Below are 25,760 nucleotides of genomic sequence, written 5' to 3'. Positions count from 1 at the left end.
GTGAACTGAATGATGAGGAACAGAAGTCATCTGTGTTTATGTTTATATATACATGTATATATTTATCATTTAAAATTCAGACTCAGACTGATCAACAACATGGAACAAACATCACATCCAATCAAAAAAAAACTGAACAAGAACAGCAGCGACGCTCTGACAGAGTCGCCGCGCTTCAGTTTGTGAAACAGGTCGTGTTGCAGTGACGTCATCGAATGTGCGACTCGAACCGTCGTGTCCCAGAAACTGACGTCATCAGTGAGTAAACTCCTCATTAGGAGACTCACAGAACGCTGCATCACTACATCAGTGATTATTATGATATGATAATGGGAACTACAGGCAGGTGACACACTAAAGGAAAAATATTGATCAAAGACTCATAAATACAACATGGAGAAACATAATGATAAGATGTGAATCATCATCTCCACCCCTCGGGTTTGAGACTCTCCACCACCATCACAGCGTTCATCTGTCCAGAGGAGTTCAGAGAGGTGGGGGCTGTGAAACGAGGAATGCTGAAGCTTTATGTGGATTTTTTCTTTATCTTGTCTCCGTTGTAGCTGAACGCTGGTCCCCAGTTCCACCGGGACAAAGCTCATCTCATTAGTGCATGTCGTCCTCCTCAGCGACTCTGAACCTGAATATTCAACCAGCTCTGATGAGTGTGTCTGTGCTGCTGCAACAGTCTCTCAGTCTGAAACAGTCAGCAGTCAGTCTGTATGGCCTTTGCCATCCAGTCACATCTGGCCAAGAGTAACCTCAGTCTGTCTCCGGATGACTGGATCAGCTCCTTCCCACTGACAGGAACAAAAACACAGAAGAAGAAGAAGGAGAGGAAGAAGAAGAAGGAGAGATGTAAAAACTGAGATTTGAATTTCACTGTTAATCCTTCAGACCTGGACGTGAGTCCTCCTCACCTGTCGTAGTCCAGTCCGAGCAGACTGACTCCGTTAACGGCCAGGATCCGGTCTCCTGGAACCAGCTTCTCACAGCGAGCTGCAGGAGAGTCCGGGACCACGGCACGGATGAAGACGCCCTTCACCCTGAAGGAGGTGTCCTGGAACAGGAGGTCAAAGGTCACTGATGCAGAATACTCGCAGTGACACTGTTCACACGCTGAGGTGTCATGTTCTCCGTGTTAGTTCAGTTTGTTCAGCTGATATTTGCTAATTAGCAGTGAACACACGGAACAAGTTTCCATTAAGGAGCAGAACGTGTGTTTGATTTGCGCTGTGTGATCCCGCCCACCGCCAGTTTCCACATCCAGATATGAAACTTAGCTGCTAACACGGCGTGTCGCAGCAGCGGAAGCCAGCAAAAGAACTGGAACATCTGGGCAGATGTTCCAGTTTAGATTCTACCCGACCTGAAAAGCTGAATGACCAGAGACGGAGTAAAACGGGTAAATGGAGACAGCTGAGAGCTCAAGACTTCAAGATGGACGCCAACAGGTGAGCGTTGAGCTGCAGGTAAAGTTAGCTAACCTCGTGTAATTACCACACTGTTAATGGGGTCGTTTGTTTAACGATCTCTGTCACTCACCCTTGTGTCAACCAGAGCAAGACCGAGTCCTCTTTCCCCTCGCTCCAGCTCCAGACTGAAAATCTCATTACTGCTGTCGTCATAATGGTCCTCCTCCTCCTCCTCCTCTTCCTCTTGCTCCCCCTCTTCCTCTTTAATTTTCTTCATATGAGGACAGTCTGATGTCAGACGGTCCGTTCTCAGCGCAGACAGACACTCAAACACTAAACCACCTGTAAGAGACACACAGAGGAGTTCAGTTCATTTTCCAGCTGAAGAAAAGATGAACGGTGACGAGTGTCTGTACCTTCATCATCTACATCAGAGGAGCAGGGCAGCGTCTCACTGACGGCCTTCATCCTTTTCTCCTGGTCTGTCTTCACCTGGTCCCCAGGCTCCACGACGTGGGGGGTGTTGGGAGGGGTGAGGAGACAGGACGGGTCCAGAGCCGACCTCCTCACCTCGCTGCTCGTCATCTCTCGGATTTGCAGCTCCAGATGTCTGAGCTTCTGGGACAGGAGGACGGCGCCGCAGGAGCTGAACTCGTCCAGGTAGTGGGTGGAGAGAGGGGAGGGGGGTGACGGGGGTGACGGAGGTAAGGCAGAGGGGGGTGGGTGGGTGTGGAGAGTCTCCTGAAGACAGGAACCACTCTGGAGGATGAATGACATCAGAACAAACACACATTTGAACACTTACATAATTAAAGGAACAGTCTGACATCATTATTATCATTAGCTCATTAGCTCATTAGCCTTGTCGACGGTTAGATGATGATGATGATGATGAAGATTGATATCACTCTTATGTCTGTGCAGTAAATATGAAGCTAGAGTCAGCATCACATTAACAGATTAGTCAGAGCCACACTAGCTGCTTCTACTGCTTCCTGTCCCCATGCTACGCTAGGCTAACATCATCACTTGTTAATATAAAATATTAATTTTAGCAGCTTTAAGGTTCTGTGTGTGGAATTTAAATTTTCTATCCCATCAGTGGTACAGCATCAAAAAATAAAGGTGAGTGATTTTCCTTTTCCTGAAAAAAAAAAATGATCCTGTAATCTCACCCAGTGTTTAACTGTTTAACAGCCAAAAGAACAATAAACTAATTTTTTTCCCCTGTGGAAATCTTTTTTGATTTGATGATAAAAACAAAAAAATAAATAAATAAATACACTTGACTTTCAGGGCTTCTGTAAGTGATGCTAAAAGAATATTTCAACTCTTTATCGACTTTCTTCCAACAGTACAGGGAACGACTGTTCAGACACTCTGCAGAGGGCTTTTAATTTGAAACGACGGATACAGGAAGGAGACACACGAAGAGGACAGAGGACAGACAGACAGAGAAAGGAAGATTTAACTAACTATCATTGAGTTAGATCTTTATCACCTGTTGGCGTTCACTCAGGTGCAACAACGCCCCCACCCCAGGTCGTTTCTCTCACCTGCTGCTGCCTGGTAGCTGTGACGTCAGAGGACCGAGGCTCAGGCTCAGAGGGGATGAACGCTCTGAGCTTGTCGAGCTGGTCCCTCAGACCTGGATCTGTTACAGCTCTTCTCACTTGGAGCTGGTACCCCCCAACAGGCAGCACCAAAGGGTGGTGGGTGTCAAAACTCTCCAGGACGTCAGCTGACGAAGGACAGAGGATGATATTGAAATAAAGAGAAAAGAAGTGAAAGATTGTACATGAGATGATGATATCTGTGACTGTATTCACCAACCAGGGTGACGGTCTCACCGGTTCCATGAGCTGCTGCTTCGTCCTGAGCCGACGGAGTCCACATGTGTCTGCAGGGGGACGCTGGGCTGTACAGACCCAGCAGGTGGTTCAGCTGAGCCGGTCTCAGGGAGGGGTAGTGAGACCGCAGGGACGTCCAAGATGTCTGCACACACACACACACGCACACACACACGCACACGCAAAACACATGAAGAACACATCCGGTGAGTTGAAGCACCAGATTTTCCCACCATGACTGATCCAGTACTTCATCTCTCATGTCATGTGACCTCATCAACAACACTCCACAGGAACGCACACGAGATTTTTCTAAAGGAAAATTTACTTAAATTCTATATTTTAATTTATTTCTTTCCTGCCATAAACCCGACATCGTAAATAAATTCTACTATATATCTCTATTGAACCAGACCAGTGTGTGTGTGTGTGTGTGTGTGTGTGTGTGTGTGTGTGTGTGTGTGTGTGTGTGTGTTACCTGCAGTAAATTCTTCCTGGGTGTGGCCAGGAGATTGATAGCTGAGGAGAGTGTGTGTGTGTGCTCCAGTGCCGGTTCTCCCTGTCCAGCTGCATGGGCCCAGTCCAGGACCAGGTCCAGATTGGCCCTGATCCGTACTCCTCTGGACCACTGGTAGAAACCTGGCTCTGAGCCTGTGAACACACCAGGAGAAAGTCCTCTTTCAAAACCTCCTCCTTCTTCTTTCACTCTGGTTTCTCATCATGAAGGTCTGAATGTTTTTCTTTGTAGATGAATGTTGAAGTTACAATATGTTGTTTCTGAGTCGGAGCCGCTTCAAATCTATCATCTGTATTTGTGTTTAAAAAAAGCAGATTTTTACCATAATCCAGAACTACCACAGCAGCAACCAACCCAAGCAGGCCGTTTGAGCCGATCAATATCGGCCCATTTTCATTAAAATACATGATCGGTGGATCAGAATAAATACTTCTAGTCACCAATCACCTGAAAACCGATCACCTGTGGTTAACACTCTGGCTGAGAGAAGCGCTGTGTGCTGTGTAGTGTAGACCGACCTTGATCAATGCGCCGGCAAGCGACAGGCCTCCAAAACAAAACAACATGTTGCAGTGTGGAACTTTTACAAAGTGTGTGAGACTGATATAACATGATATAACGTGATATAATGAGATATAATGTGATATAATGAGATATAACATGATATAACATGATATAACGTGATATAATGAGATATAATGTGATATAATGGGATATAACATGATATAACATGATATAACGTGATGTAATGTGATATAATGAGATATAACGAGATATAACGCCAAGAATGATGGTTATCGGCCAATCTCACATTGGCAAAAAACATGATCGCGTTATCCCTAATACCAATGTGTGGATCGTTTCTCTAATAAGAACCAGAGTTTTTATTTCCTGTCATTATCACAGTCTTGTGTTGCTCTGAGCTGCAGTGAAAGATTAAGTGTCAAAGATCGGTCAGTCTGTGGCTGTGACATATTTATTACACATATTATATAATGTAGATGTTATATACAGATTATATAGGTGTTGTAACTGAGCTTCCTGTGTGTAGGTCTCTGGTACCTCTCTCCATGAGCGAGTTGACGAGCGATGCGTTGATGAAGTAGAAGACGTAGCCAATCAGCTGAGAGGAAATCTCTGGGTGGAGCTGACAGTCTGAGAGCAGCACCCAGGTCTCGTTCAGGACCTCCACAACCTGCTGGATCTCTGCGGGAACCTGCGGTCCACAGCTACTCTCACCTGGACTCTCCCTGAACGGGTTGCAGTCCAGGAGTCCAGGTAGGATGGGATAGAGGACCTGAGGAGACAGAGGTGTTGTCATGGGAACTGTGCGGCTCAGAGACTCTCTGCAGAGTGTTGATCATTCCTGTGGGTCAGTGTGAGGTTGGAAAAGTTGATGTTCTGATCTCTGGGATAACCTCAGACATGTAGCCCTCTACCCCAGACCCAGACCACCCACTCTGCCTCTACATGTCTCTTTGCTTCTCACACTGCTGCAGGAGTTGATATAAGATTCGTTTTCCTCTCTCTCAGCCAAAGGTCCTCTCTGCTCTTCACAGCGAGCCCATACAACCGCGGCTTTGTTCGGGTTAATTGTACACAGACATCCCCTCTCCCCTCTAATCTCTCTCTTACACCCACCACGCTTCCAAGGCCAGCGCTGCCCGGAGATCCACATTCCTGAAGAGCTGAATATGGCTCATGTGGGCCTGGCACAGCTCTGAACAGGACTGCTGAGTGAAGAGTTCTGGAGGAATCCGCCCTGAGCAGATCAGCTTACATTTACTGTAAGGCCCCGCAGCCAGGGGCGCAGCCGGGGTCCAGCCGGGGCCCAGCCGGGGTCCAGCCGGGGCCCAGCCGGGGTCCAGCCGGGGGCTCTGCCGGGGCCGACTCAACACGAACAGTACAACGTAACAGCCGCAGCTCCCGTCACATGAGCCAGTGGAGCTGGGTGAAGACTCAGCCAAATAATCCTGCTGTGTTTCTGGTTGGAAAATGTCACTGAGCGAAGCCAAGAGGACTCACTCATTCAATAATGCCAGAGTGACCACACAGCACCCACGGCACGTATCCTCCAGAGTGTGTGCTCTCCGCTTATTTCTGCATTCATTGTGACGGGCAAGTAAAGGCACAGACTGACCACAACCCTGTTTAAGTGCATGTGTATTCATCAAGACACGTCTCCAGCAGTGGCGCCTTTTGTTTTCCATCCTGCAGTGATGACGCTCACATTGACGGCCCAGAGTAAACAGAGTTAAGACAATGTCACCACCATCAGACCGACTGCACCACAGTAAACACTGACACTGTGTCATCACTCTGCACTAAGTGAAAGGATAAACACTGGAGTAAATCAATAGGCCTTTAGCCAGGTTAGTCCCACTCTTGACGCCGGGGACTGTCAAAATAAAATGTGCATCCAGGATTTGTGTAAAGATCGTCAAGACGTCACCCACAGGTTTCTAAAGAGTGAGCTGCTCTACTGTCACCATCTTGGCAGTGTCTGACTCCGCCCCTTAACTTCCAGCTAAACCAACAATGGTCAAGGAGGAAGGACGTGTGTGGAGCCGAGACTTCAGTGAACGCCAGTTTGTGGCAACCCACCCGTCACTCAAAGAGGCCACGCCCTCAATCCTCCATAACTGTAGTCCTTAATAAAATGTAAACAGGTGAGTTATATAAACAGGTGAGTTATATAAACAGGTGTCATGAAGGAGGAAATTAGCTCTAGAGACCAAAACAGTTTTTGTACCAGGCTGTAAACATGTTTATTTCTGCTGTAAAGTTGGACATTTTAACATGGGAGTCTATGGGGACTGACTCACTGTTGGAGTCAGACTCTAGTGGTCGTTAGAGGAACTGCAGTTTCAGGTTCTTCAGTGTTGATGCGCCATGATTCAACTCTGTAGGAAGCTAGCTCGAGCTAAAAGTAATTTAACAACTTGTTCTGACCCGTTTTCTGTGACTGAAAATTTATTTTGATGCTCAAAAACAGATAAATTAACTTGTTAAAAGGTAAACTCGTCTAACTTTTTTGTTTTTTAGAATAAAGAAAAGTGTTGTTTTTATTTTGTATATCATTTGTTCAGTTTTCAATCAGTCTTTTTTCTGTTTACTTTTCTACAAATACAAACTTGAATTTCTCCTGCAGATTTATTTTACATATATAAAGGTTGATTTACAAAAATAAACTTTAGCTTCATCTCTTTACAAGCGCAAAATCTTTTTGAACCTAATTTGAGCCCATAAATCATCATATCAAAACTTGTCAAAAACCTTTTCATATTCATAAATCACTGTCACTGTGCTCTTAAATCATCTTTGTATACATAATACAACAGAAAGGTCAATCTAGATAAATGAAATGTATGATTCATATGTTTGTGGGCGCCTCGATGGCTCACCTGGTAGAGCGTGTAACACACGGGCTTAGTCCTGACCGCAGCGGCGATGGGCACGAGTCCGACCCATGGCCCTTTGCTGCATGTTGTCCTCTCTCTCTCTCCCTCCCTGCATTTCCTGTCTATCTCTCACTATACTGTCAAAATAAAGTATGTCATTAATATTGGTTTTGATTTTTTTCTATTTTCCTGCAGACTTTATTTAAAGTGGGGAGTTAACGCGTACACGGCCCCGGCCCGGTCGGGGAGGAATTCAGACCATAATGCAACACATCAATTCAACATCAACTTTAAATTAAATCCTGCAACTTAAATCTTCATGAACATGCTGTATTATACTCCTGCATTATTTATGGATTTACTGACTAACCACATCTGGAAGTCATCAGCTGCACCGGGCAGACTTGTTGAGAGAAATATATGCTGACTGAGAGGAGGAGTTAAAGAACCACATCCTCCTCTCGGAGCAGGAATGTGCTGTCTCAAACCTGCAGGACATTTAGGAACATGGAGGAATTCCTATAGTTTCCTCTGTAGAGATACAGTGTCATATTCTTCCTGAGTGGGGAGGAGGAGGAGGGGGGAGGGGGCATGTGAAGTCCAGTTGGCAGGACCTGGGACCCTGGTTTGGCTGCTGCTCCTGTCAGACCAACACTGTATTAATGGTGTCTCTGATGTGGCTCAGTGCTGGACATGGCTTCCTGCAGCTCTGGCCCCGAGCTCATCGACTGGGCGTAGCTGGTTTGGATGATCCTGGTCATTAGAGGGGCTGTGATTCTGCTTCAGCTCAGATACTAACTGAGCGGTACGACATGTTCAATGTACGAACTTGAATAGATCAGGCTCCTCGTTAGAGTTTTCACCCACAGCTCCTCTGGAAATTTGTCTGAATCTTTCCGAGCTCAATTTCATGTAATGGGTTTGGAGCTTCAGCGAAACTGCACACAACTGGATTCTGTGGCTACAATCACATACCATGTTCTCTTTTTCCAAATAATACACTGTGAGAAAACAACAGGACAATGCACAGTCAAATTCAGTATGTGAACTTCTCCTATTTACCTCCACAGACAGACAGCCGTTACACAAGAGAAGAAAATTATGTGGCGTCAGTGAAACACTGGCCAGAAATTTTTTCTGTGAAGTTATTTTTTTGGGGCATTTTTTGTTTTTTATTATGACAGAGAGACAAGAAAGATATAGGACTGAGGGACTGAGCATTAATGGTACATGCCTCTACCAGGTGAGCTACTGGTGCCCGAGGGATTATCTTTCCTATTACCTGAGTGATGATGTGATGCAGAGGGATGCTAGCTAGCTATCTATCTATCTATCTATCTATCTATCTATCTATCTGGTCAACACACGTGTTTGTGTGACAGTTTTAGAAAGTAAAACATGTCCAGTACTTCATCTGTATATCCAACCTCACAGCTGATCAAGTGAAATATTAGAGGCTGCAATGCAAAGCTTCTTTGGCAACACACACACACACACACACACACACACACACACACACACACACACACACACACACACACACACACACACACACACACACACACACACACACACACACACAGCCCTTGGTGTCATGTCTCCCCCCCTGTCATAATGCCCCCGGTGTAGTCTGGCAGTGAGGCTGTCGGCACATTAGAAGCTGTCAGAGCGGCTCACTGGGCTCTTTATTCTCCAATTATTTACTTTCTTAATCTACACATCATCATCAGTGAGAGGACTAGAGTCTGAAACTAGAAACTGGTGCACTGATATATAACCATCATTCCTTAGAGAACCATGACATTATATCAGTGCTTACCCAAATAAATTACTCTAAATAACACACACACCTTTAACCTGTGTGCTTGGGCATCGCCTCACCTTGGTGACGTAGTACACACACTGCTGGAAGGCCAGCATGACGACCTCCTCCAGAACCGCCATCGTTTCCTCACTGGCTGAACGGACGCAGGACAGACGGAGCTCCAACATGGCTGAAAGGACACACACACACACACACAAATACACACTTATCTATAAATATCTGTAACTGATGTAGGTGTAGCTCAGTTTTTTTTGGCGTCCATCCATCCATTTTCTTCTGCTTGTAGTTGGGTAATGGTGGCAGCAGGTCAAGAAAAGTGGTCCAGACGTCTCTCTCCACAGTAACACTTTCCAGCTCCTCCGGCGGGATCCAGAGGTGTTCCCGGGCCAGATCGGATATATAATCCCTCCATTGAGTTCTGGGCCTACCCCGGGGTCTCCTCCCAGTCGAACATAGCCAGAAAACCTCCAAATGAAGGCGCCCAGGAGGCGTCCTAACCAGATGACCTAATCACGTCAACTGGCTCCTTTCAAAGGAGCAGCGACTGTTCTCTGAGCTCAGCTCCCTCTTCGCCACGGTGGTCCAGATCTGCTGATGCCGCACCAATCCGACTGTCAATCTCCCGCTCCATTTTACCCACACTCATGAACAAGACCACGAAATACTTGGACTGCTTCAGTTGGGACAACAACTCAAGAACCATGGCCTCAGACTTGGAGGTGCTGACTCTCATCCCGACCACTTCACACTGTCCCAGTTCATGCTGAAGGTCCAGGTCTGACGAGGCCAACAGAACCACATCATCTGTGTCCCCAGCTCGGATGCGACTTCTGATCCGGTCCATGAAGCAGGATCGCAGACGAGGGAAAACCTTGGTGGAGTCCAACGCTGAATATCTGTTAGACTTTGTGCTGAGATCACAGACGCAGCTCTCACTTTGACCGGGCCGGATGGTTCTGATCAACGGCTCCGATACCTCATACTCCTGCAGTGCCCCCCCCCCCCCCCACGATCTGGGCAAAGCTGCCCCCGAGTCTTCAGACTGTGTGTCCTCCACAGAGGACGTGTTATTCGGGTTCAAGACGGACACAGACCTGTGATGGTCATGATTTAAGCTGATACAACATACAACAGTGCAACTAAATTGGTCATACGGTCACATGACCATTGATTCACATACCTAAGCTCTCCGCCTCCTTGCTCTCATCATCTTCCCTTTCTTCATCCTCCTCCTGCCCCTGCTCCTTTCTGCTTCTCCACTCCAGAATAAGAGGTAGCTGGTACTGGATGAACTGCAGCAGCTCCAGACTGTTGGACATCCACACCACCAGGGGGCGCAGTCCTGAGATCACCTCGGGCAGGCTCAGAGGCTGGAGGTCCTCTGAGTTTGAGTCTTCACCACTGAGACTGTAGAACAGGATAAAAGATCTGCAGTGGACTGTAATATAAGAGACTGCTGAAGACAAACTGTAAAGTGCACTTACGCTTCAGGCTGAACTGCCGCCAGATCCTTAGTGTGCTCCTGCAAGAAATAAAGGCTTTGTACATCAGTACAGGAAACGTGATAATATCATGACAACAATGTTCATTTATAAGTAAGAAAACGATGCTAAGAAGATGGAAGTTGAGACAAAAAGTATAAAAAGTAAATTAAAAAATCAATAACGGAAGATGCAAAGATATAAAAACAGATCACTACTGCACATTCAAAATGTCCATAAAAGTGAGTTTTCAGGAGAATATCTAACAGAAGACTTGGCAGCTTAAGCCCCCCCAGGCAGTATGATCCACATCCAGTATCTTTAATTGAAAACAATGGAGCTCTTATTATTTATAATCTAGATTTTAGAACAGCCAATAGAAACCAAAGTCCTCAGGCTGCACCAGTGAAATGAAATCACTAACTCTTTAAAAAGGTGCCAATTACACAACAAGGCTGGAGCAACTTGTTAGGGGGTGTACGGTCACGTCAGACAACACACCAAGGAATCATGTGAACATAACAAAGAAATAAAAATGGCCTGAAGATGAAGTAAAAGTAAAAATGCTGCATCACAACAAACACACAGTAACTCATCACCAACACATTGTTATGGAGAAATGTGTTAGCAGCTGCTTATTTACACATCCCACAGACACTGAGCAACATTAGCATCATTAGCATCAAAATTAGCCACCTGATGAATGTAAGTCTGAGTAAAGATTTGTGTGAGACGCTTCGATCTGTGATTGTGCGTTTTCTAAAACTGATCTCGGGGCTGCAGCTCACTCTCAGAGGAAGGTGTTTCTGCTTTAACAGCACCGTACTGGACAGGTGATAGGTGTGTTACCATCACTGCTGATCGGAGCCGGAGCTGATAAATATCCGGGACCACTGCAGTCATGTCAATGATGATTGAACCCTTTTCCATTGCCAACAAAAGCCCAATGTCAGCGGGTCTTAGCGGGTTTTTTGAGAAGCTTATGAGTGACCTATCATCTCTTTACAATAACTCACCCACATGACTCTCTGGATCCCACTGGCAGTGAGCAGCAGGAGTCTGCGCAGGTCCGAGGTGTGAAGACATGTGGACGAATACTGAACACACATACACAGCAGAAACGCTGCAGTCAGCACCGGCCTGTCTTTGACTCTGGTGCTTCCCATAGCAACGATCTCCCTGACGATGCGATCCTCGTCCTCTGGGTCATAGTTCAGAGTCAGGCTGTGGCCCTCAGGTGACTGTAAAAATGGGGGGCCCCTGCTCAGGGGCTCTTTGCTGCTCTGGGGGTCAGTGCAGGGGGAGATGCAGCTGTTGCAGAGGATCTTGTCTGTAGTGGGGCTTGTTCTAGTGGTAGAGGTGCTATGACCCAACATCCAGGGGACAGCAGACCAGCTGGGCTCAGGGGCAGAACTGTTCACCTCCTTCATTTCCCAAGAAACAAGAAACACAAAGATTGAAACAGGAGTTATATGAACAATATCACATTCAAAACACAAAGTTTAGCCTCTTCACGATATATTAAACAATGTGTGTACGATCTGAACTCATCTCTGGGACGGACCAGTGTCTCACCTTGTGCATCAAAGCAACCGGATCCTTGAAAAGAAACAGGTAGCATTGTCCCAGTCCGATGACATCACCAGGATTAAGCTGTACTTTTTCTCTCAGGACTTCGCCGTTCCTCGTGACCACAGCATCCTGAGAGGGGCAGAGCATGGTGGGGCCGCCGGGGCTACGGCGATGGAAGCAGCAGTGTCTCCGAAGGATGTCGGTGGCGAACAGGAAGATGTCTGGTTTTGACCCGTCTTCATGATCACTTCTCCGGCCAATGACAGTTTCGAGCCCCACAAGTAGGTAGATGAGGAAGTCCTGCGTGGAGAGAAAAATTATGAGTCAGCTATTAAATCTGAGAAAAACTGAGTGGATATCATTCATTTATAAAGACTTTCTTAACCGCTTCTTTTCCTGATGCTCTTTTCTTTGTTTGTGTAGCCATTGTTGCTATCGCTGCTCATATCAACTAGCATCTAAGCTAGTTTCTCCTTTGTTTCTCTTCTGTCAGTGGTGGAAAGCATCAGGTACATTTAATGAGCTACTGTACTTAAACCTACAATGATTCAAGTCTAAAAAAAAAAATCTAAAGTTTTTTTATTTTGCCAAATGAATTAAATCAATTTGTCTACACAGCGTGTAATGGTCCCACAGAAACTCCTACCAGCAAAGATTGGAATAGAAACATTAAATACTGGAGCATTTCCATTTGATGTTATTTTATATTTCTGTTCCACTATAATATTATACTTTTTACACAGTGCTTTGAAGTGGGAAAAAAAGTGTCTGAATGGAATTAACTGGTTGGTTTCTGTGCTGTTCTCACCTGGGAACTGATTCAGTAACTGTAGTTGGTGACCGTTGACGTTCTGACGTGCTGACGTCAGTGTAGTGTCTCATCTGAAGTCTCTAGTTTCTGTTACTGATAGTTTATTGCTGCTCTGTCTGAACAGTTAATATTGCCATTTTCTCCATCACAGTGACTAACTACCTGCTGTACATTTAATTCTGCTCCAGCACCCAGAGCTCTCTGCTCCTTTCACTAATTCAGTTGTTTACAAGCTGTTCCGATCAGCTAGCTACTTTAGCTTAGCAGTTAGCGCTAGCTTCTCTCTCTCTCTCTCGCTCGGTGTGTCTTGAACCAACAGGTGAACGTGTTCATCAGAGTGCGGTGTTGTTGTAACTTCACTGTAGAGGATTGTGATGTTTACTACAGCTTCAGTGACGTCTGCTGTCTTACCTTCGACACACAGCTCCGCTCGTTAACCTGACCCGCAGAGTCAGTGACCAACTGCGTACACAGCGGCCTTCAACGTGATAGGCTATTACTGGTGACGTAAACCAATCAGATGGTGCTGTGGGCGGGACATCCCCCGACAAGTTTTTTTTACAAAAACAAATCGGCCAGATCCTGAAACAGGGAGTGCAGAAGAGTCCCGGCAGCTAGTGAGTTCCGGTACGCAAGAAAAAGTAACGGGACACTAAAGAGTAACATAAAGAAGTGCCGGTACCGGCCCACTTCAAGCACTGCAACTACATTTATTTAATTAGTTAATTGGCAGATGATTTCACGTGTGAAACATATGCCCATAAATTATGATTTATTGTTTATAGATTTAAGGACCAAACTGTTTATAAAGTGGTCGAACTGAGCTGTGTACGGTGGCCCTGAGAGATCAACACACAGCAGTTTAAGAAAACACATGAAAACAGAAAAAACGTGAGCTGCAAATACTCACAACACAACAGAAGTGTTTCCAGGAGACCGAAAAAAGTGATGAACTCTACTGGGACACATTTGGGTTGTGTCTGAAATCACTTCCTCCTCCCTCCTCCCTATGGACAGGGGCTTTACACTGAGCTCATTGACACAATGAAAAAACTCTTTCAGACACTCAGGTCATTTTCTCTGAGCTCTTTCTTTCAGCACGAGAGCAATGCATGATGTATATGTTGCTTGGTTAGTGACCACTGATTCTTCACTATTTTTCATGATGCATTGTGGGATACTATGAGTCAACAATGTCGGGTATAATAATCAGTCCCAGCCGGGTTCGTCACTTTTATGTGTCCCCTGTTGTCTGTGCTGCTTGCAGAGTGTCTCTGTATTTGTGTTTTCTTCAGCAGCAGTGTGTTGAGCTCTCAGGGCCACCGTAGCCACGCCTCACCCAGCTAGTGATATTGCTTACACTTTTAAAATGTATCAGTAATAATTATCAAATCATATTCTACAATAATCTGTAATTACACATATTCTAAAGGGGTCAATCCTGCATAATACATACTTTCACTTTTAATACTTAAGCACATTAGCTCCTGTTACTCCACTGAAGGATTTCACCACTTTAACTGACGTGTAACCTCCTGTGTGTATTAAGCAACTTCTGGTCAAAATGAATAGAAAAAGTAAAAACCTGAAGTGAAACTGAGTCAATGTTTCATTCCATCAATCGCTGACAAAGAGCAGAAAATCAGAGACTGAATATTTAGCAGCAGCTACATAACAACAGTCCCTCGGTTAAAGCTCCACAGTCTGATCATGTGGAGGTATTAGAATTATAGTCCTGATCCAAGCCTGATTAAACAAAGAGTGTTTTATCAAATTTAGTGAGTGAGAACAATGAGCAGGATTATTATGTTTGACATGTCTCTTTTCCAACTGGACAGATTTAACTCAACACTGGCAAATAAACTCCCTCTGATAAAACCCTCAGTAGTCAGAATCACAGCAGAGTGTGTGTGTGTGTGTGTGTGTGTGTGTGTGTGTGTGTGTGTGTGTTGTCCAACATTAAAAACCACCAGTAATCAGTCAGGAAGCAGAGCCTGGTTTTGTCTTTCTCTGTTTCCTGATCAGTGTTTTGACACTACATTTACTTTATGACCTTGGTCGTAATGATTCTGCCTCAGTCTCTGTTCACACTGAGACAACAGGCTGATGACGGCAGATTTACCATCAAAATTTCACACCAATCTTTTAATTCAATGGCTCCTTGATTTTACACAGAGGCAGACAGGAGCAGGACTCTTGTTTCTAGCTGATGATCTGAGCACCGGCTGAAATGAGGACTGCTGCTGGCAGTTTGTCATCTGTAGCTAAGCTAATTAAAATAATGTTAATGTTTCTTTATAACAGAATTTGATATCACCTGCAGTGAACCAATGACAGTCTCACAGAAACAGATTCGGGTTCATACGTCACAAACCTAAAGAACCAATCCTGTCACCATGTGGGGATGGGGGGCGGGGCTAAATACACCTGAAACCATGTCAGTACATAGAGAGAGAGAGAGTTAGCATTAGCACAACCGCTAACACTGTGTCAGCCACTGCCAGTTACAAGCTAACAAAAAACATAAACAAATAAAAGATGCTAACTATGCTAACGGTTCTGACCCCTCTGCTAGTCTCTGGTTCTGGTCTCAACAGACTCCTCCTCTGAGTCTGGGTCTGACTGAGGCTCAAACATGTGGCTGAGTCTCTCTGATGTTTCCTCCTCTAACCATCTTGATGCTCTCTGCTCTTTCACCTGTCCACCTGGAGCCAGCAGGTGGTGGGCGGGGCTTAAGCCTGATCCAGAGTTCGAGATCCATTAAGACTGGAGCTAATACACATCTGGCAAAAAGTCAGCAAATAAAGGAAAGATGTTTCAGTCCTATGAGTATGACAAAGACCATATCTTGTTCTAACGTATCCATGTTTGATTAGCTTGCAAACTTTTTTTCATATTTTTTTAATGTTGTGTTAATTTTTGACAAAATAAAATTAACATTTTTGAGGGCAAGGACCAGGGTGTTTGTTAAAGATAACATTAGCTGGAGTGTGAATTTCCTAAATCCAGCTCAGGACACAGTTCTAACTGGCCTAAACGTTGATAGCATCCAGAGCTGTAACTTGATAAACTAGTTAATGATGTGCTCCCTCGGAAGGAATGCCCGGTTACTACTGTAGGCGGTGAGCTAGTTAGCTGAACGTGCTAACAGTTGTAGCAGATAAAGACACTGTTCCTTACACTTCTGCTGCTGTGTTGTTGGTTCTGGAGAACAGTACACCCCCTTCCACATTCTTTAAACATAGAGTGTCACTATCACTGCAGCCACATTCACACCACCTCCACATGTGGAGCTAGACGGGCCTGATGAGTCGTGGTAGGTTTGCTGAGCTGTGTGTGTGAATGAGATACCTGTGTGGGGCTGCAGCCCTGCAGCAGCAGCAGGTACGGACAGTCGTGAGGAGGGTGAATGGCGTACTGTGTGGCGTTATCGTCGCTGCTCTCCATCCCCTCCCTCTGCGACTCCTCTCCTTCCCGCTCGCCTCTCGGCCTTGACGGACAGAGGGTCTCTGTTTTGGCCTGAAACCCCTGGGGGGGAGTTTCCAGGCTGTGAATGTGATTCTGTTCTGGGCTTGTTTTGGGGCGCTTGCAGCTCTGCGGTGACGTTTGATTCAGGCCCTCACCTCGATCCTTAACACACTTATCGTGATCTGCGTCCTGTTTGGTCTCTGTGTCAGAATCTAAGAGGTCCATCTCACTTTTGCTCCTCCACAGTTTGTGGCTTCGGCCCACGGTCCTGTGTATGAGGGTGGAGGTCACTCTGGAGCGGCTCTTCTGCAGCTTTCGAGCCTGAGCATTGATGCCTGACAGGGACATGAAGAAGCAAATAAGAGAGTTGGGAATGCTGTTAAAGCCGTGGGCTAATTGAGCAACTACACATTAAGCACAAGTGTAAAGGAATGTGGTGACAGGGCAACACCTGTTTTTTTTTCCTGAGGTAAGTGTGTGTGTGTGTGTGTGTGTGTGTGTGTTTGCTCATTTGAACATCATGTGTTTAGAGGAGCCCCACACAGAGCTCAGGAAAACAGAGCTCAGTGGAAAGAAAGACAGAGCTCATGGAAAAAAAAGAAAAAAAAGTTCATCTACACAGCAGGCATCCGCAAGCTGGCACTGATAGAAGCTATCACAGGCTGCGTCATTCATAAAAGCAAAGCACAAAACAGGACACACTCTCACACCATGACCACAGCTGTGTCAACCTCAGCCAGGGCCTCCAGGAGAAACGATAGTGGGACTGACAGACAGCGGTCCGCCCTGCTCGTTAGGCAGAGCCTGCAGTGTTTGCGTGAAGCGTCTGTGGAAAGTTTGGGGTATTTTTCTGTTGCATCATTCTTTGTAAATATCAGTGAAGAGGACGTTTTATAACATTTAGTTTAAAACAGAGGAGATGTGTAAGTGGAACAAGTTTAATTAGATCACAGGATGTCTATAATGGCCATTAAACTTAAAGTTCTCAGACCATTGTAAAAGCAGTGAGGATGAAACATGAGCCCAAATTTGTCACAGAAATTGAAAAGAACAAACAAAAAGAAATTGTGGAGCTATTAAATACAATTTGGTCTGTGTGGCTTGGATGATTTTCTCTGGAAAAACAGCGTGCCAACAAACCACATTTTTACTGTGAGAGCTCTAAAACTGGATTTAATACTGACAATACTGACTTTATTTCATGGTAAAAACTCCACCCTGAATCAGGATGTGGTCCCTACAGACAGACACTCTACCAGCAGTGATGGTGTCTTTGTCTCTGGACGTCTTCTCCTCCACCAAGCTCCTCCTCTGGATCTCGAACCGTCTCGCCAGGCCCTCTCTGGGTTTCCATAGTGACTGCAGGAGGAGGGGCTTCTCGTTGTCGCCGACGACTCTGAACCCTTCCGTCCTCCACTGATGTTCGCTGATGGAGCCGATGGCATCGCAGAGAACGTAGGACTCTGCTTCCTCCTTGCCCAGACCGTACCTGTACGACACAGTTGGTTTACAAATTCTTATCAAAATGGTCAAACAGCTGGATAAAATTTATTTAGAACTTGAGAAGCATCACTGTACTTTTGGAAACTTCTGGTTTCTTCAGTTGTAAATAACAGTGTCTACTCTGCTTAAAGTCCTTGTGTAGGATTTGAAAATTACAGACTCCTAACAGTGCTACTCACCACTAGTCATCCATTCCCCCGAAAGCTTCTGGAAGCAACATAGACACACCAGTTTCTCCAAGACTGTCTAATATAACTCAAAATATATGAAATAAATAAAATAATAATATCAAATTCAAAATAATTTGAAGGCAGCTATGATTACATAACAATTTAACAAGCAGAGGAAGACTATGAGATGGACCCACAATTCAATGCATTCAGGGGTTTTATTGCTACAGTCTTAGTCGGTGATCAGTAGCTTATGGCAGCTGATGTTAGCTAATGTTAGCTAATGTTAGCAGACTTTAGATAGATATTGCTACTTGTGCTATTGCTGCACTACGTATTAGCTTAACTATAACTATACTATAATTAACTAGACACAGTGGCTGCTGTTAAGTTAGAAAAAGGCTTGCTATGCAAACCAACACAACAAGCTGTGAACACAATATTGATTTATTATCACATTATAACGTCAATACACTGAGCATGTTAGCCAACAGTCACAGGAGTCATGTTTCTGGCCACCGTGGATAATGTAAGTCCAGTATTCACTCTACGTTTGGTCCTACTCAGCTAAACAATCAGCTATATTCCAGAGCCAAACAGCAGATATATAAAAATAAAATATATATAAGAATAAAAAAGAGATGTGGAGAGGTGCTGTCAAAGCCGTGTCCTTCTAACCAATCAGAGAAGGCTAAAGTCAGGGATGGGAGCTCACAGCTGTCAATCAATACATGCACTTTGCACTACACAGCTTCTGTGGCTTCAAACTAGCATTAGCTACTGGAAGCAGTCACTGCGTCTGGCTCACAGACTAGCTAGCTCCCGATTCCTGCATGAGCTGAGACAGCGAACGCGACGAGGATGTAGTGTGGGCGGAGCACAACAGAGCAGGGAGGGGGGAGAGGGAGGGGAGGAAAGTGGTTTAGTTTCGTGTCTCATGCTAGTGCTAGCTTGGTTTTCAGAACTTGCATATTGTAGCTTTAAAGTTGTGGGCTGTAAAACCAAAGATGCTAAAAAAGCATCGTAGAGCTGAGGGGAACTGAAGTCATGTCAGACTCTATTTGTTCGTCACTACATGAAAGTGCTTAGACATCGTACACAGTCATTATATCCATTATCAATCTAAAAATACTGATTAATGTAAAACACTTTAATATGCAAACATTTAGAAGCGTTGACTCACTGGAGGGTTGATTTTTTTAGCTGTTTCTCTTCATGCTAATCAAAGTAATATCTTATCATGATATTCCATTAAACCAGCATGTAAGAGTCATAATGTACTTAATGTCTTTACTCACCCATTACTGACAACCTGATATTGATATAAATGTCACTGCTGCAGTGTAAACTTTTACTGAGGGAAGAGAAAATGATTCACTCTTTCCTCCACGAGCTGAATACTTGTATTGAACATTCCATTATGTTTTTGGCTGAGACGAAGGCAAAGCCTGACAGACGCTCACCCTGCGGAGAGGCCGCCTCTGAGCCGTGGCCGACACTGGCTGCCTCTTACACAGATCTGTGGTCTGCTCCAGACCTTTTCAGAACTACTAAATGAACTACTTTACACACACACACACACACACACACACACACTGTGCACATTGTACTGCAATTATGACAGACAGAACAAGCTGACCTTGTTCATCTGAAATATACTAATCACAACAACATGAACATGCTAACCTTTCATCAGCCGTGCCAAACTTCTGTGAAAGACAGTTCTGACTGATTTTATAAATATTCATGTAGCACACAGATATACTGCAGCAGAGGAAACATGTGGACGGACTCGTACCTCACCCCGAATAGAGAAACATGGACACACATACAAAGAGAGGACACATATGGCAGGCAGATACTCACACACACACACACACACACACGTGCACAGATGACATGGTCTTACCGTTCCAGGGCCTCTTTGACCAGCTCTTTTGCACTGGAGTGTGTGGTGGCCAGGACGCTCTTGTAGTGAGCTCCTTCACAGATTTCATTTCCAAAGATCTTCAGGATTCCTGGAGCACTAATCTGATTGGACAGCTCAGACGGGTCGTCCGCAATCAAAGGATCCGCACACATCACTGTGTAACACGACAGAGGAAAGACGTTTTAATGCCGGGGTTAGTTGTGGTTAATGAGCACAATGATAGACATTTGCATACAGATAATGTACGTGGCCTTAAAACGCTGCTAACATCTGTCAGCGATGTGAAAAGGTACAATTGGTATTCACTCCCGAGTCAAATGATGTAGTTGTCCCTGGTATTTATCGGCTCTGGTTCAGCGATGGAAACATGACACCCAGGTGAACCTAGGCTGTCAAGCATGGTGCTGTTAAACCAGAAACACCGCGCCTGCACCTTCCCCTGAGAGTGAGCAGCACCGACCCGGGGATTAGACGGATCCATGTTACCAGACCGACCAGCAGCTAACGGCTCACTGTCTGAATCCTGGTCGCCGGCGACCAGTTTAGAGTTAGAGCTAAACGGCAGGAAGTAAAGGCTTAAACTTTTCTATATTGACATGCTATACATATCATAGGATGGAACTCGTTAGCTCGAACTGTTTAGTTCATTTTACAAAAATCATGAGTACAACAGTATAATTAATTCAGATTTACCAACATCATAAACCAGCATGATGGCAGGATGGTGGTGACTCAGTGTCACTACAGTCCACTGCAGACTGACCTGTTGCTTTGACTGCTGTCAGTCTGCCTGATAGACTGAAGTGATCTGCTAGCTTAAACCGCTGGTTAGAAAAAGGTAAATCTCAGGTGCTGCTGTCATTATTGGTTCCACCCACTAAGAATCAAAATGTGATTGGTTAATTCACCTGTCACTTTCTAATCAAACACATATATCTGTGGAGGCTTCACATCTTCTGTCCCGATCATGTAGTCTGATTGGATAACTTTTTTTTGATGGTTTTAGGACAGTAACCCTTTAATGTCTGAAGCAAAGTTCATAGAAAATGAGACTAAAGTTAGAATTAGAAGATAATTATTATAAAATGTGAATTAGAGGTAAATTATTAATCTTTGGCTTTCCCAGACAGTTAGTCTGGTACTAATACAGTATGTTAGTCTTCACAGTGCACTGTGTTGACAGTAGTGTCATGCAAGACCCCATGTTGAAATCTAGCAATTACCATGTGTATAGACATTTATATGTTACTATAACAAACGATGGTTAGAGGTATTGCACTGCTATGTATTTAGCAGATCGTGTGATATGTCTCCCTTATTTTTTATTTCAACACAATGTGAAATTCAGTATCAAAGATGTTTGTCTCGATATTAGTTTTCTTTGTTTAGCCTGATCAAATCCCACCCACATACATTTTGGTTTTTAGTTTCTTGAATGGATCAAGCAAAATGTTGCATCCTGCAATTCCCATAATGCAACCCATAACATTGTCAGACCTTCATTGTCTGTTAAACACTCAAATCTTTCAAACTCCACCTTGTGATGCAGATTTCCTGATATAAATTTATAGTCTCTAAATCTCCTCCGGAGCCACAAAAGAAAACCGTTCTGAAACTCCCTGCGACCAATAAACTGACCATAGTGTATAAAGTCTGTGGCTCTTTTAAAGTGAAATCTCAAAATGACGCAACAATGATTTATTAATGTAAAATACTAAGCGTAGCACCAACAACCATTTCTCTTTCTCTTCTCTAATCTTTCAGTGAGAACCAAGTGCCAGCACAGATAACGTAAAGACAATGTGACGTACTGCTGCCTTTCCTGGCCTGGATGGACAGCGATGACCTGAGACCTGCCGTCAGAGCCATGGAGCCTGGGCTGGAGGCGGGGCCGCGAAGGAAGACACCTGAGAGGCGGTTGGTATGGCGACGGATGCTGCTCTTGCTGGGCTGTCTGACGGCCACTCCCTCGGCTGACCTGCTGGTGGATGAACTGCCGGTGGATGAAGCTGATCTGATCAAAGAGGGAGAGTCCTCGATCAACATCTGTCCTGACAGCGAATTCCTACCAGCAGATCTGTACCTTTACCTGCGACTCTGACATCCTTACAAGGAGAACAGGACTAAGAACAATGATTGATGCACCAGCAAAGGATGAAGTGAAGTTCAGTGGAAGGAAAAAGAAGAAGCATGAACAGAACTTTAACCATAAAATATTGTGTAAGTCAACACAGAGCCGTCCAGCCTGACTCACCTCTCCTCCCTCACAGCATGAATGAAATAATGAAGTGTTGTTTACTGAAACCAAGCTTGTAAGCTTCTTATCGCTGGTTCAAAGGTTCTCTGCAGTGACGCCACCAAATGGATGTAAGAGATTTAAAAACTTCTAATTAAGGATATTAGTGGAAAATATTAAAGCTTTATGATGGAATGATGAAGATGATGGAGTGAAGGTCAGTTTGTAGTTGTGTGTGGTTGTTGAACGAATGTGTAAATATATTAAAATATGTTATTTTCAGATGTATTCCCTCTCCTCCTCACAGTGGACTGACTGCTATTTCTCAACTCTTTTAAGAGCATAAAAAAAGTGACACATTCTCTACAGACAAAAAAACAATAAAGGTCTATTTCCTGGTCTGAACATCTCAACTCTCACAGAACTCAGAGGTTTTGTTTATCGCCCAGTTGTTCACACTCACTGCTGAGAGCCATCACTCGTCTTCCTCCCCAGCTTCACGAACCGCCTCTTCGGGGAGGCTGCAGGTAAACTCGGCGGTCTCGGTGGAAGAGAACTCAGCTCCTTCATCCGGTTCATTCCTGTCCGCTCCACCTGGATGCTCCTGTTCAACTGAAAGTTTCTGTAAGTGACGACAGGACTGCTCCTACATGTCCCATCAGCCCGTCACGCTCCCAAACCGCTTCGCTTCATTCCTGGGATGTTTCATCCGGGACAGGCGGCAGAGAGCCGTTCAGCTGCTGCTTCATTTTACAAACTCTGGAACAGACGCTGCAGATGTTTCCAGCCCTCATCCAGCTGTTGTAACCGGGCTGTTCGACTCCAGCTACTCCCAGTCGCGCGGTGTCTGACAGGTCAGATGTGTTAAATAAAGCTGAATGACAAGACTTCAGAAAGATCTAATCACAGTCTGTATCATATCACATTCAGGCTGAGGCAGTTTGTTTCAAATTCATAACGAACGCGCTCTCCAGATGTGCGTCCACGGCGCAACTGCCTGAAGGTGCCAAGTGCACATACCCATAGGCGGAGCGAGGGGGGGGGGCTTACCGGGCTCCAGCCCCGGATGTTTTCCCAAAAGCACCCAATCTTATATGATGATTATTATAACATTATTTACATTTATAATTTCAACTTGCTGTCACTTCCTCTCAGTCTCTCTGACTGGACCTGCAGATCAATGGAGCTCTGTTAGTGCTGCACTGTGGAAACAGACATTTACAGCTCACCCAACAACTTGTGGAGCATTTGGGCTTTACCCAAAACACCTGAGAGCAACCTGTGGACCAGGAGAGGAAATAGGAATAGGAGAAGAAGTGATGAGGGGAGAGAAGAAGAGAGTAGAAAGGGAGGAGTGAGAGAGAAAGGGAGGAAAAGAATGAAGGAGAGATGATGAAACGAGATAAGAAAACTTGTGCAGGTGAAGAGAAACAAGGATGGATATGGAGGTAGATTTGTCTCAATATTATTTATGTGAACTGATTCACAAACAGTGAGTAAATGTGTGATCTGTAAATATAAAACACCTTCCACAAATACAAAAAATACATTTGTAAACTCACAAAAATATCTTGCAAATATAAATCTAAAATAATAAATCTACAAACAAATTTCACGAACAAAAACATATCTGTGAATACATTCAATTAATTTACAAATAAATGAAAAATCATTGATAAATTTCAACATTTCAACAAACATTTACAACTTTCAAACAAACATTTATGAATCGATTTTCTTGCTTGTGGATTTGTTTTACACAAACCTTGTGATTGCCTGCGGACATTTCCGCTTTTCAAAGTAAGAGCACGCAGTCTTCTTGGAGCTGTTTTATTTCCTCAAATAATCGGCGACAAGTCACGAGCGCAACGTTAACGTTAAGATATAAAGTGACAGAAGCTGGTTAAGGTCTTTGATAGTTTGGCTTTGAGAGGAAATGACATATTACAATTTTATTGTTCATTGTTAATATGCAGGCTAAGCTAACGTTAACTACTAAACCGGAACCTGTTGCCAGGGTAACAGTAAACAGTCGTGTTGCAGAGGGAATGAAAGCAGGGTTCTGACATTTCATACTGATTAAAATTCATTGTAAATAAAACACATTTCATACCCATCCAACCTGTAAAGAGATACCTGGTGTCATTTCTTTACCACTGAGTTTATTGTAATCATTCAGTCATTTGCATAATTGGTATTTTCTACATGTTGGTTATAATCAGTTCTCAACATTTGTCCTGTAGTCACTGAAAACAGCCAACTCATCTCTTACAGGTGGCAATAATAAGAAATGTGTCATAATGCACAATATTTACTAAATAAGTGAAAGAAAGGTTACAAGGTTCATTTGACAAAGGGTTGTATAACAAGATGAGACTCCACCAATAAAAATATTTTTATTTACATGACATCTTATTTATTAACTCATTTACAGTAAATAATTTTGTTCTGTTGAATGGAATAAAGAGAACGGCAACTAGCACTTCCCCATATGCAATGTTATAAATATCCAGTGAAAGAAGACTTCAAATAAAGATAAATTAAACTCATCATGCAAACATACACTATACAAAAAGAGGTCACTGTCAAAATTTTTCTACCAAAACAAGTTATCACACATGAATAAAGTGTACACAGTATACACAGTGTACACACACACACCTCATCCTAGACAAACTCCCCGGTGGGAATATGTTGAAATTGTTTAATTCATTCATCAATGTACAGTACAATGCCAGCTAGCAGCTTGCTAATGCTAAGGCTAATGCTAATTCGGCAGCTTAGCAAGTTTGCTGCAAGGGGAAACAAAATGCTAATGCTAATTTTGGGGGAATTTTGCGCCCTCCGTGGGCTAGCCGGGCTTAGCTTAGCCCCTGATTTTATATAGGCTCAAAATGATTTTGAGTTTGTAAAGTAATGTTTACAAATAATTCCAATGTTTGTAGTTGTAAATCAACCTTTGAAAACATGTAAAATAAATCTGCATGAAAAATTCAAGTTTGTGCATGTGAAAAAAATTGAGCTTGTGGTAAAAAAAATTTGTATTTGTTAAAATAGACTGTGAATCAAAACCGAAGCCGTGGCCAGTGGTGAGGTTACACAAAGACAGGGAAGGAAGAAATGGCTCTGTGGATGTCTGTGTACAGATACAACAGATAAAACTCAGCACTCAACATTCCCAGTGTGTGACACAGACAAATACAAATTTTGACCTGTGTAATGTCAGTGGCACACACTGTGGAAACTTTTGAGTGCAGAGTTTCACACAGTTTTCTGTTCTGTATTAATACACAGATGTTGACAAAACCATGTCTTTTTTTTATGTCTTTGTGTAACCTCAGCACTGATCCTTTGTTCATAGTTTTCATTCACAGTCTTTTTTTTTTTCTTTAACGAATACAAATCTCTTTGACACAAGCACATCTATTTTCCCCACATGTAGAAACAGATTTATTTTACAGGTTTACAAAGGTTGATTCACAACTACAAACATCGTGATTATTATTATTATTGGGCTCGCCAATGACTTACCATTTCTTGCTAGTTGTGGTGGGTGGAGGTGGATTCTGGTATCCCTG

General features: G+C 44.0%; 1 protein-coding gene across 1 annotated transcript; it reads right to left on the bottom strand.

The window, feature by feature from the left end:
• Nucleotides 1–24: 24 nt before the first annotated feature.
• radil2b (Ras association and DIL domains 2b) lies at nt 25–23,163 on the bottom strand. Its single transcript, XM_056365166.1, has 18 exons — nt 22,646–23,163; nt 21,758–21,960; nt 19,926–20,100; nt 17,600–17,832; nt 16,227–16,678; nt 12,068–12,364; nt 11,509–11,916; nt 10,496–10,533; nt 10,192–10,418; nt 9,068–9,180; nt 4,848–5,082; nt 3,747–3,919; nt 3,269–3,413; nt 2,975–3,159; nt 1,835–2,177; nt 1,549–1,760; nt 924–1,063; nt 25–803 (listed from the first exon to the last, which is right to left on the bottom strand). The coding sequence occupies exons 1-18, from the start codon at nt 22,759–22,761 to the stop codon at nt 710–712; spliced, it is 3,789 nt and encodes a 1,262-aa protein (XP_056221141.1). The 5' UTR covers nt 22,762–23,163; the 3' UTR covers nt 25–709.
• Nucleotides 23,164–25,760: the final 2,597 nt, after the last annotated feature.

The sequence above is a fragment of the Seriola aureovittata genome, chromosome 21 (genome assembly GCF_021018895.1).
Source record: "Seriola aureovittata isolate HTS-2021-v1 ecotype China chromosome 21, ASM2101889v1, whole genome shotgun sequence".
NCBI lineage: Eukaryota > Metazoa > Chordata > Actinopteri > Carangiformes > Carangidae > Seriola > Seriola aureovittata.
The sequence above is the reverse complement of the archived record's forward strand: the minus strand, read 5'-3'. Positions and strand labels throughout refer to the sequence as shown.

What these genes read in the sequence shown, in the direction of transcription:
- radil2b (XM_056365166.1), bottom strand. Translation starts at nt 22,761, where the DNA reads ATGAACCGGATGAAGGAGCTGAGTTCTCTTCCACCGAGACCGCCGAGT. An exon ending in GCGGCAGTTCAGCCTGAAGC is followed by an intron (nt 10,419 to 10,495) that starts GTAAGTGCACTT and finishes CCTGTTCTACAG; the next exon opens with TCTCAGTGGTGAAGACTCAA. An exon ending in CAACTCGCTCATGGAGAGAG is followed by an intron (nt 3,920 to 4,847) that starts GTACCAGAGACC and finishes GTGTGTTCACAG; the next exon opens with GCTCAGAGCCAGGTTTCTAC.